The 15,302-nt window shown below is 42.2% G+C and overlaps 1 protein-coding gene across 1 annotated transcript in view; it reads left to right on the forward strand.

Moving 5' to 3' along the window:
• Positions 1–10,395, forward strand: part of ANTXRL (ANTXR like) — a 53,966-nt gene extending 43,571 nt beyond the window's left edge. Inside the window, exon 18 of the mRNA XM_054276993.1 lies at positions 7,183–10,395. Coding sequence (XP_054132968.1) covers positions 7,183–7,413 — 231 coding nt within the window. The 3' untranslated portion in view covers positions 7,414–10,395. The remainder of the gene's footprint in view (positions 1–7,182) is intronic.
• The last annotated feature ends 4,907 nt before the right edge of the window (positions 10,396–15,302 follow it).

A 15,302-nucleotide genomic window follows, 5' to 3' on the forward strand; every position in this document is an offset into this window, starting at 1 on the left:
GTTTCCAACCTAACTGAACAGACTGCTCCCAGCAGACCCACCCCTTGTTTCAAGCAGTGCTGTGCTCAGCTGGGACTATGAACTGGGGAACAGTGCAAATGTGTGTCTGGGAAAACTGTCAGTACTTGATTGTATTCAACTCTCAGTATTCTGGTAAAAGAAGCTACAGTAACCTGGGATAGTGCAGCTATTAATCTTACTGCAAAACAGCTCCTGTTTTAATTGCCTGGTAGAACTGAACACAGTTTTCCTTATTACTGTCTTTATTTTGATTTTAAACTGTTCCTTTAGATAATCTGTAAATGTTTTTTCATGTTAGTAGAATTAGCTGAAGTTGAAAATATACCCTTGAAAAAATTTCAATATTTTCAATTTTTGTTTTGATACACCTTTTCTGTCTGAAACTCAAAGATTATTTGAAATGAACAACACATGTTTCAAGCCTAAATTAAACTTATTTTGTCATACTTGTTTTACCTGAAAAATTAAGACTTTTGGTTACTGTTGACTTTTCCTTAGGCCTGCAAGTGAACCAAAAGATGAACTTTTATTTCTGCTATTATGTGCAGTGCATGCCGTGGATCTGTTTGTCAGTTTGTCCTAGCAACCTACCTCCCTTAGTCCCTGGGGGATCCCTGGATGGGATTGTCACACATTTAGTGTCAAAAGAAGACCTCCTGTGCTCTCTCATCCCTTCCCCACGCCATAAATCCTATTTTCTCAGCTATTTGGCCCCCACAGCCAGGGTGTCTGAGGGCATACTACACTTGGAAGGATTTTTTTTTTCCTCCCAGCTTATTTATAAACAAGGCTGGTCCCACTTTGCCTCTATGAGAGGGCTCAGGGATCTTGCCTGAGCTTTTTGGGCAGCAATGTCAACCATGCTCAGCCAAGACAATGGATTTTGTCCTGAATGTGCCAGCAGCCCAAGGAATAGCTTAGCTGTGTGTCACTGTCCCCATGTGCCCAGCTCCTGGCCCATGTGCAGGATGTCATTGTTTGGGAGTCAGAGTTTGTGAGGCAGGGATTAACTTCTGTGCTGTGTCTCCTGGGCTGCTCCTGTGAGCCAGTTTGTGGGTGGTTTCGTTTGGTTGCTAAAAGGAGAGAAAGCAGATATTTACTTATAAGAGGGTTTTTGTGGACTTTGTGAAGGATTCACACGTGCCTCAGCTGCTTTTCAATATCACTGCCCTTTCCTGGGTCAGGATCTGTATCCTGTTTAAAGCTGGGTTACCTCCCACATCCCAAAGCTCAGGCTAATTCCTTTTGCAATGAGCAGCACGATGGGTGAGCCCAGTAGGTCACACCTCTTGGTAGCATCACCTTGCTCATGCTGTGCTGTAAACAGAGCTTGCTGCTGCTGCTAGGATCGTCCTTGTGCATTTGCATTTTCATTTTGTAATTCTCTATTTGAGTTTATCTGATGTGCCTGAGGGCATTACAGGGTCCTGACTGTTACAGTGAGTGATTCACAGCCCACAGTGCAGTGATTTCCCTCCCCTGCAATAACTGCATCATAGAAGGGAGGGAGCAGAAGTGACAGGAGCTTCCTTAGGAAGAGGCCTGATAATACACTGGGAAAAGAATGGGTGAACTTATTTTCCTTTTTAAATGCAACACAAAAGGAAATTATTACATTCTCATTGCTGGACACTGCCACTTTACTGGACCTTACCTACAAAAGCATCTTCTCTTCAGTCAACCCCATTTTCTCTTATCTCTTCATAGTTTTGGATTGCCATCATTATAGGTGTTAGTCCTGAGTGCCAAATAGCTTACCAGAAAATTTTTATGAACAAGAGAGGACTTATTAAACTGGAATATATGTATAAGAGTCAGGTTGTTGTGCAAACAAATATTTTAACTTGATGATATTTAATGTTTTGATTCGAACCCTGATAACCTAAAGTGGCTTCATATAAAAATTAAAGACAATTTCATAAAATAATTGTTAATGATTAATGAAATAACCACCATATAATTAATTTTGATTATTATAATTTAATAATTTAATAATATAATTAGAAAATAATTATAAATTGCATATTTATTAACCTGAAAATGTGGTCAATCACCTGACTGGTGATAAGGGAATTTCTGGCACTTCCAATACTTTATTTTTCAACACAAAAATGATATCTGAGTCCCAAATGTAAGAGCAGGAGTTAGTAAAAGTAGCTTGTATGTGCCTGAAAACCAGGCAGCCCTGGGTTTTACGTGACAAACTGTTTCAGCAGCTCACTAATTTCTAGCCTGTCTGCTGGAGGGTAATCAGTGCAATTCCCAGGAAATCCATGAAGGTTTTAATGAGCCATGACATGTTGAGTGCACAGTCAGCGTGAAGCAGTGCAGTGTGAGGAAGCTTTTGGCAAAGGCTGATGCTCATAGATGCTGAGGAGCCAGCTGCTAATCCTGACACTTGCCCAGGGAACTCAAATATTGGGAACTCTGTACCACCCTGCTTCATCTCTTTCACTGTACAGGTGTTGTATCCATAATCTACCTGTGATAAATGAGTTTCCCCTACTGGCTGGTTTAGCATATTCTGTGTAGGTGTTTCTGCTACAACACTCTGGTTCTTTATTAGAAGACAGGGTAGTCCCTAATTTTGCCAAAATTCAGTTTTTCCAAAAGTCTCTGGTCTTTAATGGTGTCTGTCTCATTGTTTTCTGGGTTTGTGAATCAAAGCCTTCACTTAGCTAAAGTAATTGTGACTTTTTGTTTATGCTCCCTCTTGCGGTTTTGTAAGTAGCATCAAATCTGAATCTGTTCTTTTGAGATTTAGAGCTACATTTTTATACTGAACTGAGAGATATTTAGGAAGTGAAGCTACATGCTGATGAACCAGGTCCATAGAAATCTGGCAGATTCATCCCACAGACAAACATAGATAACAAAACTGGAGAGAGAGACCAAGGAAATTATATTAATTTTGGATTTCAGCATCCTAAATAATACTTATAGTAAATAACCATTAATAATTATTAAAATTACTTAAATTTAAATATTATTAAAATACTTAAAATATAATAAAATTATAAAACTATAAAAATATTATAACATAATAATTAATAATTTAATACTTCCTTACTGGGAGCAACTTCATTTTTAATTTGGTTGTCTAATGTTTTGAATGGCCATGCTCAAACTTTAAAGAACTTACTTTATTCCATTCTAACATGCAAGTATCATATTCTTAAAAGATCAAAAACAAGAAAATTTAGTAAAGTGAAGCTAACTCTTTCAGTCAGATAAACACCTCTTCAAATCCAAATTGCAGCACTTGGACTCCATAATCCAAACAAGAGGGAATGGAAAATCAAGCAAAATTTATAACAGGAAGGATGCCTTTTATTAGGTCAACTAATGTAGCTAAAAATAAGAAACAGGCATACTTTTGTGTACACGAACACTGACATGCACAGAGATGAAACTAGATTTGATTTTTGTTAAACACCAATGCATGTATTAAAATGAAGAGGGAAAAGGGACAGCTACTGGCAGATGGCCTGGATTTTTAAAATTCTTTTTGCTGAAGTATTGCTAGTATCATGGGTGAAGAGACTTCCCCATGGCACTCTTTGAATTGCCTGGATTCTTTAGCAGTCATTTCTGTCAATTGAAAACTTGCTGAGTAGTAGCTAAGGATTTTGGGGAAATGAGTGCTGGGGAATGATGTAGTGAGCACTGTGATGAAGATAGCCCAGCAACATGAGGCGGTGGCTTTCAGGAGGCTCCTCCCTTCCTGCTCCCCTTAAACCACACACAATAACACATCCTAGGTGGTCGAGGAGACTTTGCCTGGAAGTACAAAGTGCCTGAATTGCACATGTGATTGTTACACTGGGATAAAAGCTGGAGTCGGGACGGGGGCAGATCCCACTGCTTCAGTATTTGTACTTTTTGAAAAGCCAATTTGGCAAGCAGCATAACAAGAGCCTAACAAGTGGATGGACATATGGGGAGGCAAGATAATAGTGCATGAGGAAGAGGGTGCAGATGTGAGCTGCAGCAGGGGCGTAGCTCCATATGGCACGCTGCTGACCTTCGGTTGGTGCCTGAATGGCCGAGCGCGGCGCGGAGCCCAGCCAGCAGGGCTGGCCCCACACACATCATCTGCCTCCAGAGCACAATAACACAGCTTCCACAGCTGGGGTGCCTGGCATCATCCTGGTATTGCTGCACCTTGCAGCTCTGACACCTTCCCTGAAAAGCTTGGTGTGTTCCATGCTTCTGGAAAAATATATACCATTACCACTACTAACGTGGTGGTGGCTCCTTAATCCCTGTTAATCCTCTGTGCAGGAAGAGCAGAGATAAGTGTGCAGGGTACTTAATTTCTGTCTGTGTTCCCAGGGTTTAAAAGCCTTTATATGCCTTTGGAAAGGAAATTACTTAATTCTTTCAAGCAGAGAATATTAAAAATCCTGTGGTTAGCATGTTTATTTGAGAAACATAGTGGATTTTTTTTTTTTTTTTATAAACTAACCCCAGAGGGATGTGCATGTTAGGTAGAAAAACAGAGGCACTCTGTTATAAGGAGACTGTGATGTGTGGAGGGCTTAATTCTTCAACCTAGAAATCCTTTGACAAAATACACTTGATAAGTCCAAACTATCACTTATGATTTATTGTCATTTGTTCTTCCCTTTCCCTTTTCAGCTGTTAATCCTGACACTGGCTTAGAGTTTGGCCCCATTTTATCAATGGCTGCTTGAAGTGCTCAGGAGGATTTGCTCCAGTATTCAGCAGAAGTCTTTGATATATGAGATTGCAGGCTAACACTGATAATCTTTTGTGAGGAAGTGTCACAATACATACATCGATCATCCAGGCCTCTGTCTGTCAGACTCTCCCAACCCAACCGTATTTTTCATGACACAATGCAGCGCATGGCCTTTAAATTACCCATCTGTCTGACAAATCAGTGAGTATGGCAGAAACTGGCAGCAGTTTGACGTCGCCTATCACTTTAACTGAAGTGAAAGTAATGCAAACAGATTTATGGGATCCCCTTTGATTATAGACTATGAATATATTTGGAATTGATGTTTGTGAGAGAGACACAGCAGAGGGGCAGGAAAGGCTTGTAGGCAAAAGCACTAGTGTTGGGTTTGCAGCTTTGCATTTACTATGAAGGAGATTGTTCTGCCCTAAATTTTTCCCTGCCCATGTGGTGCATTTCATCTGAGCACCTCTGACCTTTTTTCTGTTTAGTTTTTTTTTTCTTTCATCCTGACTGATTATTTAGCTGCTCTAAATTCATAACTTTATAAATATCAAGGCTGAGTTTTCTAAAATATTAAATTTTAGAAATTTAATATTTAGCTGTTAAATATATCTGCAACATTCATTGCATGTCAGTAAATACTGCTGAATTTCCAAGTGGACTCTGAATACAGTGGAGCACAGCAGAAAGCAAATAGCTAGAAAGGATGGCTGCTTGCTGCAATGCTGGTGAGGACTTGAGTTCTGTGGTGGAATAGAGCAAAGCATTGGCTTGGCTTTTTTGATCCAATGGTGTCTTTGCAGAAGTAACCAAGACCTTGGCTTTTGCCTCCATGCAAATGCTCTCGCCCCAGTATAGTATTGCCATGAACCTGGTTCATAACCAAAGTCTGGGAGAGAATTTTATCCTACTCATTGACACTGTTGTTTAAGTGTAGTGGTGAATTGTGATGGTGAAAGCTGGGACAGAGTCCTGCTGAGTGTGTCTCATGTGCAGGCAACAACATGTCCATTCAAACAACTTGTGTCTGCAGCTGAGCTCTGGAAGCCCAGAGCCATTCAGTCCAAGTAAGTGGTAGGGTGGTACCCTTTGGGTTTTAGTACATTTGTAAAATCATTTTCTGAGCTCTGGAGCTTACACAAGCTTCTTTTGAAACACTGTTTTCCTTTCTTCATAGAAGCCATAGATAAGTGATTCCCCTCTCTCTAAAGAAATAGTTTTCATGAACAAAGGTGCAGACATTGGAAGTCACTCAAAAAAACAGTTGAGGTTCTGCGGTGATGGCTTTTGCCTCATTTCCTGAGGAAACTGTGATTTGTGAGTTTGCCACAGAAACTCAGCTCATTCTCAAAACACCTTCAGAGTTTTCTCGTGCCAGGCAGCACTGAGCCAAGAGAATCAGTGACTGATGTGGGTTTTTGTATTCTTGCTGCCATAGCTATTGGTGGCTGGGGATGATCATGATCTACAGCTGCTTTGAGATAAGTTTTCTATATTTGGAATCCTTCCCCAGATTTGCTCAGGGGATGTTGTTATAACCTCAAGCTGAATTTAGTTTGTTGATTCCAGCATGCAGCCTATCTAAGGTGCCTCACTGAGGTTGCCATGTTGCTTTTGCATTACCTGGGAGCCTCTGGCTGCTTCCCACAGGAGAGGCTAGGTGGTCTTTGGGGTCTCTGTCTTTCTTTCTTCCTGTCAGGAACTTGGATAGTGGGAACCTATGCAAAGCTTTATTTTGGCTAAAGGAACCCTGATATATTTGCATTTAGCTCCTAGTTGACTAGGGCATCCTCAGTGCTTGCTTTTTTTTCAAATCCAAGCTACTCCTATTTAAACATTTCCACACACAGTGCTCCCATAAGGTCCTGCCTGTCTGCATCCCACATCCATCCTGAAAGCACACTCATTGGAGAGCCCTCTGTGCAAGTCCCACACCTTGTTGGTGTTTCTGCAGTTCCACACTGCAGCACAGAAGACACATATACTATCCCAGTGTAATGTTCAAAGCACAGACATCAGCCAGGCTAGGATCACTTTGAAAATGAGAGCTATGGATTGTCTTTGCTAATGTTGTTGCTCTGGTATAATCCTGTACAAGATTTTTCGACCACAGCTTTGCAGTCAGGAATCCCACCAAGGCAGGCATGATTTGGGTGGAGCTGTCACTTTGGGCATGTTCTGCTCTAGTGGCACAGCAGAGAGCACATGTGAACACAGTCCCAATGTGGTCTCTTTTGGTTTAAGCCAGTCCTAGGCTATTATCTACAGGCAGTAGCTCTGAAAATCAAGTGAAGTACGAACTTTAATACAGCGTAGTTTGAATGTAATTTCTAGGACCAAGAGAATGATACTGGATGAACTGTAGCCTGACCTCTCTGCTTATAGTACCTTTGACTAACTACTGATGAGTCAAAATACCTACTTTTTAATCATGAATTTTTCTTCACCTCTAGGGAAGATGCATAAACTTCACCCGTGTGAAGTCAGATGGGACCTCTGCCCCTTACAGCCCACCGCCGAAGCTGCCCTTGCGCGACAACGCTCCCCTCAACAACGCTCCAAGGAGCCCTTCCTCTCCTGTGTCTCTGCAGCCTCCTTCCAGGCAGCCACCTCCTGGGCCACCTCCATCCCGAGCCCCTCCTGGACCTCCTCCTTCACGCCCACCCCCGCAGCCCATGGCTTAGAGTGCAGCAAAACCTGATCGACACAACACGTCTCTTTGCTGAACACAGCATATTTATTGAGTATTGGTTTACAGTTAAAGATAACAGAATTTGTTGCTGGTCAGCAAAAAGAAAAAAAAAAGAAAAAGGGAAAAAAATATTGCCAAGTGTCAATTTTAGTGTATGAATATATTTATACCACACGTGCTGAGTAAACATTCAGTGGAAAGATTCAGAGCTATGGGGTATAGAAACAAACCAAAATGATCATCTAGATACAGTAGCAGCTTTTCTGTGTATACTTTTGGAGTGTATTTAGCTAGGACAGTTGTCTGACTTGGTGTGTCAGATCATTCATTAATAACTTTAGCCGGTACTCGTGCATCAGTGGCTTCGATAGCTGCCGCCTACAAGTTGGTTCAACATAGCTCATTGAGGAATTTGCTTTTTTTTTTCCCAACAGTACTGCATCCAGATGTTAATATGGATCAACAGTTTCAAAGATAACTTTCTGCCTTTGGTTCTGCAGGTGGAATTTCCATGGAAGTTTTAAGGGGTCTATAACAGTCATGAGATAACATAAGACTATGTGCCAATAATCTAGCTCAATAATCTATCATAGAAGAGGGATATATTTTTTCCCCTAGAAAAATCAGTTTTGAGCCTGCTATCTCTGAATACGTTTAGACGTGGTTGCATAGGACAACCACTGAAAGTGAGATACTTCATCTAGAAATCCAGATTTTGTATAAGACTTGAGTGCATATTTGTCCAAAGTTCAGAGGAATTTTGAGAAAGCTAAATACCAATTGACTTGGTGTTTAGCTTTCATTTATAGAAAGTGTAGTCCAAAAGGAAGCAAACATACATGGAATTTGAGCACAGATGCTGTAGTAAGCAAACAGAATGTGTTATTTATATCAGCAGCATTGAGGGACTGATTCTATTGCTATTTGATTGGATAAATTTCCTTTTGATCTTACTGCCTAGAAGAATTCGATCCTTTTGTGATTAAAACATAAATTCCTCTTTAAGTAGCTATTTCTTTAGACAGTTCAGATCCCACTAATATGTAACCCTGCAGTCTACCTGTGGCTGAGAGGCATGGTGTGAAGAGTGAGCATGAGCTTTTATCCCTGTTTTACATGCTTGGCTGCTCTCCCATGCCCTCAATTTGGGTGTCACCAGAAGGGGATGTGAGCGCCCACACAGGGGTGGGAATTTCTGACGCGGGACTGGGGGCCAGCCCATTATTAGTGTTCACTGAGCAATATCTGAGTGGGTTGTGCCCAGAGCATTCCCTAGTGAATCAAAATAACACCTGAGCTTGCTTTTTCTCCACCACTACCTATTGTATTGGAGAGGGAACCTATGCTGGTCTGCTTTGGCACTGGCTGTGTTTTTAGGATAGTTGTAGAAATAATGATACTGCATTATGTTGCATTATGACACAGCATATACCTATTTCTCCATCTGTGTGTGGGTGTGTAACACATCACAGGAGTTATTGGCACATAAGTCTAGGATAAAACACTAACTGTATTGTGCAGTTGCTCCAGATTTAAGACCTTTTCATGCAGTTGTTACAGGCATATAAAGTTGTACTGGCACAAACAGAAATCAAGCTTAATGTTTCCAGTGGAAGGCCCACTTGCAGAATACCACCAAGCTCTCATCAGTCTATGCTGATCACTGTGACATGCCGTATGTATGCAGCTGAGGCTGTCAAACATGACTCAGAAGAACCACAGAGCCTCTTTCTCCTCTTGCACTGCTCTGCTCTCTTGAGCTTAGCTCTTACCTCATGTATATTGGTGCAGGTAGTGGAATCATGGTTGTGAGTGCCAGCTGGCCTTGGAGCTGTTCCTAATTTAGGCCAGAGCCAGCAAAGCATTTCTGCATGTGTTAAAATATCCTGCAGGTCAAGAGAAACTTCCTTATGCCCAAGTGCTTTGCTGACTTGTGACTTCATTGTGATCAGAAAGGAGAATTGGGATGCACTCAACCCTATCCTCATTCTTTTTAGACACTTGAATAGGGTCTGCATAATTTGGTTCATGAGAATGGATTTCTGTTTGGAGGGGAAAGAAGAGTATGTGTGTGTGTGTGTGTGTGTGTGCGTGCCTGTGCTTGTGTATGGGAACTGTGCAGGGTTTTGTTTGGTTTCTCTTGCTTTACAAAAATTGCTTGAGAGTTGCACTCCTATGAATAGAAAGGCCTTTTGCAGCCAGTGTAACACACAGAGTCATCACCTATCTCTGTTTCTTTCAGCTGAAAGGTGAAACTAAAGCAGTTCTATTTTCCACTGCAGTTCTGGTGAAACTCTGGTCTTACCCCAGTGAAAGGAAGTGGCTGACTGCAGTGAGAGGGCAGGAGGAAGTTTGGGGAAGGTGCTTCACAAACAGAGATCATTGATGGGCATTATACTGGTAATGTGGAAACCCTACAATAGCCTTGCTGGGTCTAAGACCATTTGTAATGTGTATGTACAGTGAACCTAACAGCTTCTCACATTGGTTGTGTGAGAATAATTATCCAGCAAATGCCAACTAGAAATTGAAATGGCAGAGGACGATAAAACTGATACCCATGCCAGGAAAAGCAGGGCATTAGAGCTTTAACTTCTTGTGGGGCTGCAACAGACCACTGCTCTGTAGATGCCAAGTCTCTTATCAGCAGGCAGCAGTGAGATTGAAGCAGTGACTTGGTGGGTCAAGAGTTAACTTTAGCTAATGACAAAGCCTGGGAGCCAGATTTTGTCTTGTGTTGCACCTGTAGAGATCTTGGGAGAGGCGAGTCGAGTTGGCGATTTGCCCTCATGTCAATGTTGGTGGAATGTGACTCCTTGCCAGTGACAGTGGAGCTGTTGGCTCAGGCAGGGCTTCTCACAGTCACACATCCAACATGCCTCTTGTTTGCAGTTGAGGAGATGATTGGTCTTTGCTGGAATACACAGACTTACAAAGATAACACATGCTAACAATTCTGCACAACTTGCAAGTGCAGCAGCTTAGGCTTTGCCAAATCCCAGGTGAATGGCTTCATGTATGATGAAGTGGGAACACCACCATGGATTTGAGAATTAGATTTGGCATAAATGGAATTTCCTGAATTCTCACTGTAAAAAATTAAGCATTTGGTGTGTAACTCAAGTTTTGGCTGCAACCTCTGTGACAGGAGCACTGCAGGTTTAATTTGCTGGTAAAGCAGAAAGGGAAAGTGAACTTTTTTTGCGTTAAACTGAATTTTCTTTGCAAAGGTGGGAGTAGTGAATATGCTGCACTGGCTACAGAAAGGCCTTTTGGTTGTACAGAAATGTACCCATTTGCAGTGATCTCAGGCACTGTAACAGCACAGTAAGAGAAAGTAGTTGTTATTTTATCATCTATTGAGCTTGATCGTTACCTGGTATAAATCAAAATAGACCAACTGAAATCAAGGCAGTAATATTAGTGTCCATCAGCTGAGAAATGTCTGGAAATATAGGAAGGGACAAAGTGCCTCAAATGGGCCTGTTGTTTCAATGTTTGTTTTGGCATTCTTGTATATGCCAATTGTGATTACAGTTGTTACGCTGCTAAGAAATGTTCTCATGTGGGAATGATTCCCATGTATTTTCCAGTGTATAGCACCATTTGACACTTGCAAAAAAAGTGAATATCTAATTCTTCCCAAAATCCTAGAGGAAAATGTGGATTCAGGAGACCTTGGTCTCACACTTAGTACAGATGTGAAATGACACAAGGTGCAAAGCAGTGGGGAGGGAAATTCAGTGTGTTTAAACCTGATACAGAACCACATTGATCAAAGCATATTTGTGCAGTTGCTCAAGCTCAGTGCATGTGTTGCCATCTGTGGGAGTAGCCTGCAGAGCAGACGGTCCTAAATAGAAAAAGGAGAAAAAAGGAAAAAGAATCAGCTTCTCATGTGAAAGAGCAAGCATAACAATGAATGACATTATTTCATGAACTGTACCAGTTCAAATGCATGTGCACCTGGTGCTCGTAATGCTTTTTAGTCCTGTTGGTCTTCAGACAACACGATCAGTAATACGCTTTCTCTCTTTAATCACTTGCAGTTTTTATTGTTGTTACTTTGGGTTTTTTTGTGGTTTGTTTGGTTTTTTTGGTTTTTTTTAAAGAAAAATTTCACTGAGAAAACAGCCCTACTTCTGTAAATATAGAGTTTAATTTGGAGGAGACAGCACACTTCTGGATGTTACTGCTGGACAGTTATTTATTAAAAGGGACTCAAGGTGAATAAATAGAGGTGGCTCAGGATCCATGCATGCGAGTGTGATAATGCAGTATAGCATTTTCAGTTCTCTGTAGTTTTGGGGCAAGGGGAATTTTTGGGTCATCCTAGTTTTTTTAGAAGTTTGTTACTGATATACCTTTGAATAATGCAATAGAGATTCCTATCATATAACATTGCTTGAACAAATGTGTAGATTACAATAGATTTTTTTTTTTTATTTGGGAGATGAGGAGAAGGGTTGTGAGGGATAAATGTTTTAGGAAATGTTTTAGTTTTTATGGGGGGAAATGTACTGTACTCAATTTTTTCAGTTTTTGTTTGTTTAGGAAGATATAGTGTTTTCAGAAACAGTGGGGAGTGTGGGCTGATCAACAGCTGGGGCATGGAGATGTAGGACAGAGGAAGCAGTAAGATATTTGAGGGATAAAGAAGCTTTACATGGGGGTGTGGGTTTGTTACTGGTACATGTGGTACAAATTTCTGTAACTGATATGCTGCTTCCATGTTATAATCATGTAACTTCATGCATTTTAGGCACGTGCTCTGTTTTTCTGAGAAAACCTTGCAAATGTAATGCCTGCATGCAAATGTGGGAGATGTAGCCAAAATCTTGTAATCCAACATAATGTAGTCTTAATGGCTTCAGAATCAACAATAAAAGTGCTTACTGGTTAAACACTATAAAGAATTTTATTGCAGGGTGATTTTAAGAGGTGATAAGCTTCTCTGTATCTTCTTTCTGATCAGCTCAGCTCAGGTCAGAAGAATGTGGAGTTGGGCTGTCACAATTACCACCCTTGACTTGCTTCTAACTTCATTAGAGACAAGAGTATGTTCTGTGCCCCAGTTTCATGTCTCTAGGCTGAGAATTTCGATCTTTGTCTAATTCAAAGGTAAGCCATTGTTTTTTGAAACCAGCTAGAAATGTTGAGTAAATTGAACTGGGCTCAGTTCAGACTTTTATAAGCACATGGGGCAGAGCCTGAAATAATTGCTGCTATCTTAAAGAGGAGTCATGGAACACACAGACATAAAGTAAAATCCATCCAAGACAAAATGCCAGAGCTCCAGACTTTAACAATGAGAAATTCCATGGGAAATCCTACACTTCTGAAACCCCTGGAGTCACCAGGCTTCAGACAGAACTACAGATTTTCAGTCCTCCCTGCTTCTAATGTTTCTTCTGTATCTGTTCCAGCCCCACTGAGGACTGGAGGCAGAGGGCTGGTGGACATAAGGCAGGAAAAAAATTCAACAGGGGTAGGCCACAAAAATCTCCAGCCAAGCAGGCTGCAATTATGGGCAGTCAGGGCTGCTGCAAAGCTGCTGAGCTGTGGTGTGCACTCAGTGTGCCCAGCATGGCAGCCACAGCCCTGTGTGCCAGGGGAAAGGAAGCTGGTCTTTGCACACACACAATCCCCTGAGCCTCATCTGCAGAAAACGCTGCGCACCCAATTTTGGGGCTCTGGTCCACGTGGACTCATTGCAGCAAAGCAGGTGGGAGCTGCCTGGTGCGCTCTGGGCAGCTCCAGCGGGCTGTGCTGCTAATGGGAATTGAAATCCTCAGCCTGGAGCTGAGCTGCTGCCTCATGGAGGCAGGGCTATGACAAAGAGCCTGGCTTGCTCTCACCCTGCGCCCCAAGCTGGCAAGACAATAGTCACCCAGTGTGGTTTTGTGGCCTTCGCTCTGTTTTGTTCTTCCATCTGCTTCTTACTCAGAAAGCAGGCTTGGGCTCTTGGAGGAGATCAGATAAACAAAAGTGCTCCTGCAGCCAAGGCTCTGGGCATTTTTACTCTGCATTAACAAAACCCCTACATTGGCTGCAGCTGTGGCTGCTTAGGTTTACGCATGCCTGAGACAACAAAATTCAGATTTGACCTGAACTTTCCCAGAGACTGGGAATGTGCAGATCCAGGTCTTTAGTTATAGAATTTTCTATAAATAGCCTCTAGTGCTGATTTAGAATCTTTCATCAAATGTCCTTCACAGTCTCAGGAGTGGCATTTATATGTTCACATACACCAATCTCTGTGCCCTATCTGTGTGCATGAAAAGTCAGCAACAAGAATTTTTTTGGCTTCAGCAACTTGAGCCAGGAATGGAAAAAATGCTCTTTTCCCCTCTTCTCTCATTCCTTGAGAAACCACAGGCAGAGCATGTTGCCCATGCTGGAAGCTGTCTGGTCTTTGCTCTGTGAATGTGCTTTGCCCTTTGGGATGGGACTCATCTCAAGTTTCATGTTTCTGTGACAAATTTCCCCTTTTCCTGCACATCAGAGCACCTTCCTTTTCACTGCACAGGAGGCTGCACTGGAGTTTCCTGGCCAAGAACATCACTGATTTCTGGCTGCAGCTCAGACTGTGAGGTTATGTATGATATGAAAATGTTCTCTAAAAGAAAGCTTTCCTGCTGGAAGCTTTTGACTGTGACATAGATTGAGAAATGTTTCCTTTTAAGCTTTCAGAAATGCATGATTGCATGGGTCAGTACTTCACTGAAGGTCCTTAGATAAGCCCATCTGTGTCTCAGCCACAGGTCACTCACTGAGGTGAGCTCTCCTCATAGCAGCCTCTCCCTGCCATGGAGCAGCTGCCTTGCCCTTCATCCACACTGATGTCCTGCATCTTGCTGAGCCTCTGGGCCACGATTCTGGAGCTCAGGCTGTCTGATTCTTCAGGGTAGAAATAGGAGCCCTGCAGAACCACCCTAGGTCCTGTGACCCAGAACACCTCACACCTAGAATGTACACTTTTCCCTCTGATGGCAGAGGGACAAGATTGAGAGCATGTTTTCCCAGTGAGCACAGGAACACAGCTGCCAAGCCATAGCCATGCAATAAACACCCATGTGTTTGCCACAGGGTACCAAATACAGCAACTCTTGCCTTACTGATTGTGCCTCAGGCACTCTTAGGGTAAAATACTTAGTGCCCTCAAATGTTTTCTAGTTTCTGGTTTTTTCAGTACATAGAAAGATGTTTTGAGGTGGAAACAGGAGTCTCAAGATTCCCCTTCATCATCAAAGACATATTTGGCCAATCAAAGCCAACAGAAAAATATGGCAAGCATATGTGGCAGCTCAATCTCTTCAGAAACACAACTGTTCCTGCTTTGTGCCTCTCTTTCCTTTTGCATCAAGAATATCTTCGGTATCAGTGAATGTGCCTAGGGGGAGAGGTTGGTCCTAGTTCAGCTTTTATTGTTGTTATTATTTTTGCGGTTTTTTGGTTTTTTCCTGGATTTCTGGTGCACCTCTGTAAGGTATGTTTGGATCACCAGTGATAAACGGAGTTCAACACATCAGTGAGGCTGTTGTTTCCAACGCGGAAATGCTGCAGTGCCCTCAGCAGCCAGTGCCTTCAGAAGGCAGGTAAAAACCCTTGAAAGCCATCGTCACAATAGCAGACTTGGCTCTGCTATAGCTCACCAGGAAACTCCAGCTCCAGGAGTGCAAACAGCCTGTACCTGGGACAGCAGGAGTGAGTGTCCTGTCTGCCAGGACAGTGAGAGAGACCCTGGTGGGGTCTGTCTCTTCCCAGGCTAGTGGTTATGATTAGGGACTACTTGTGCCTTGAAGCACTTTTCTCTATGGAAAAAAGCGAGCTGGGAGAAACTGTAACTCTGCAGGCTCTGGAATTTCCCAGCTCTGTTTC

The sequence above is a fragment of the Melozone crissalis genome, unplaced genomic scaffold (genome assembly GCF_028551555.1).
Source record: "Melozone crissalis strain CALT ecotype California unplaced genomic scaffold, PUWL_Pcris_2 ptg000019l_1, whole genome shotgun sequence".
Classification (NCBI taxonomy): Eukaryota; Metazoa; Chordata; class Aves; order Passeriformes; family Passerellidae; genus Melozone; species Melozone crissalis.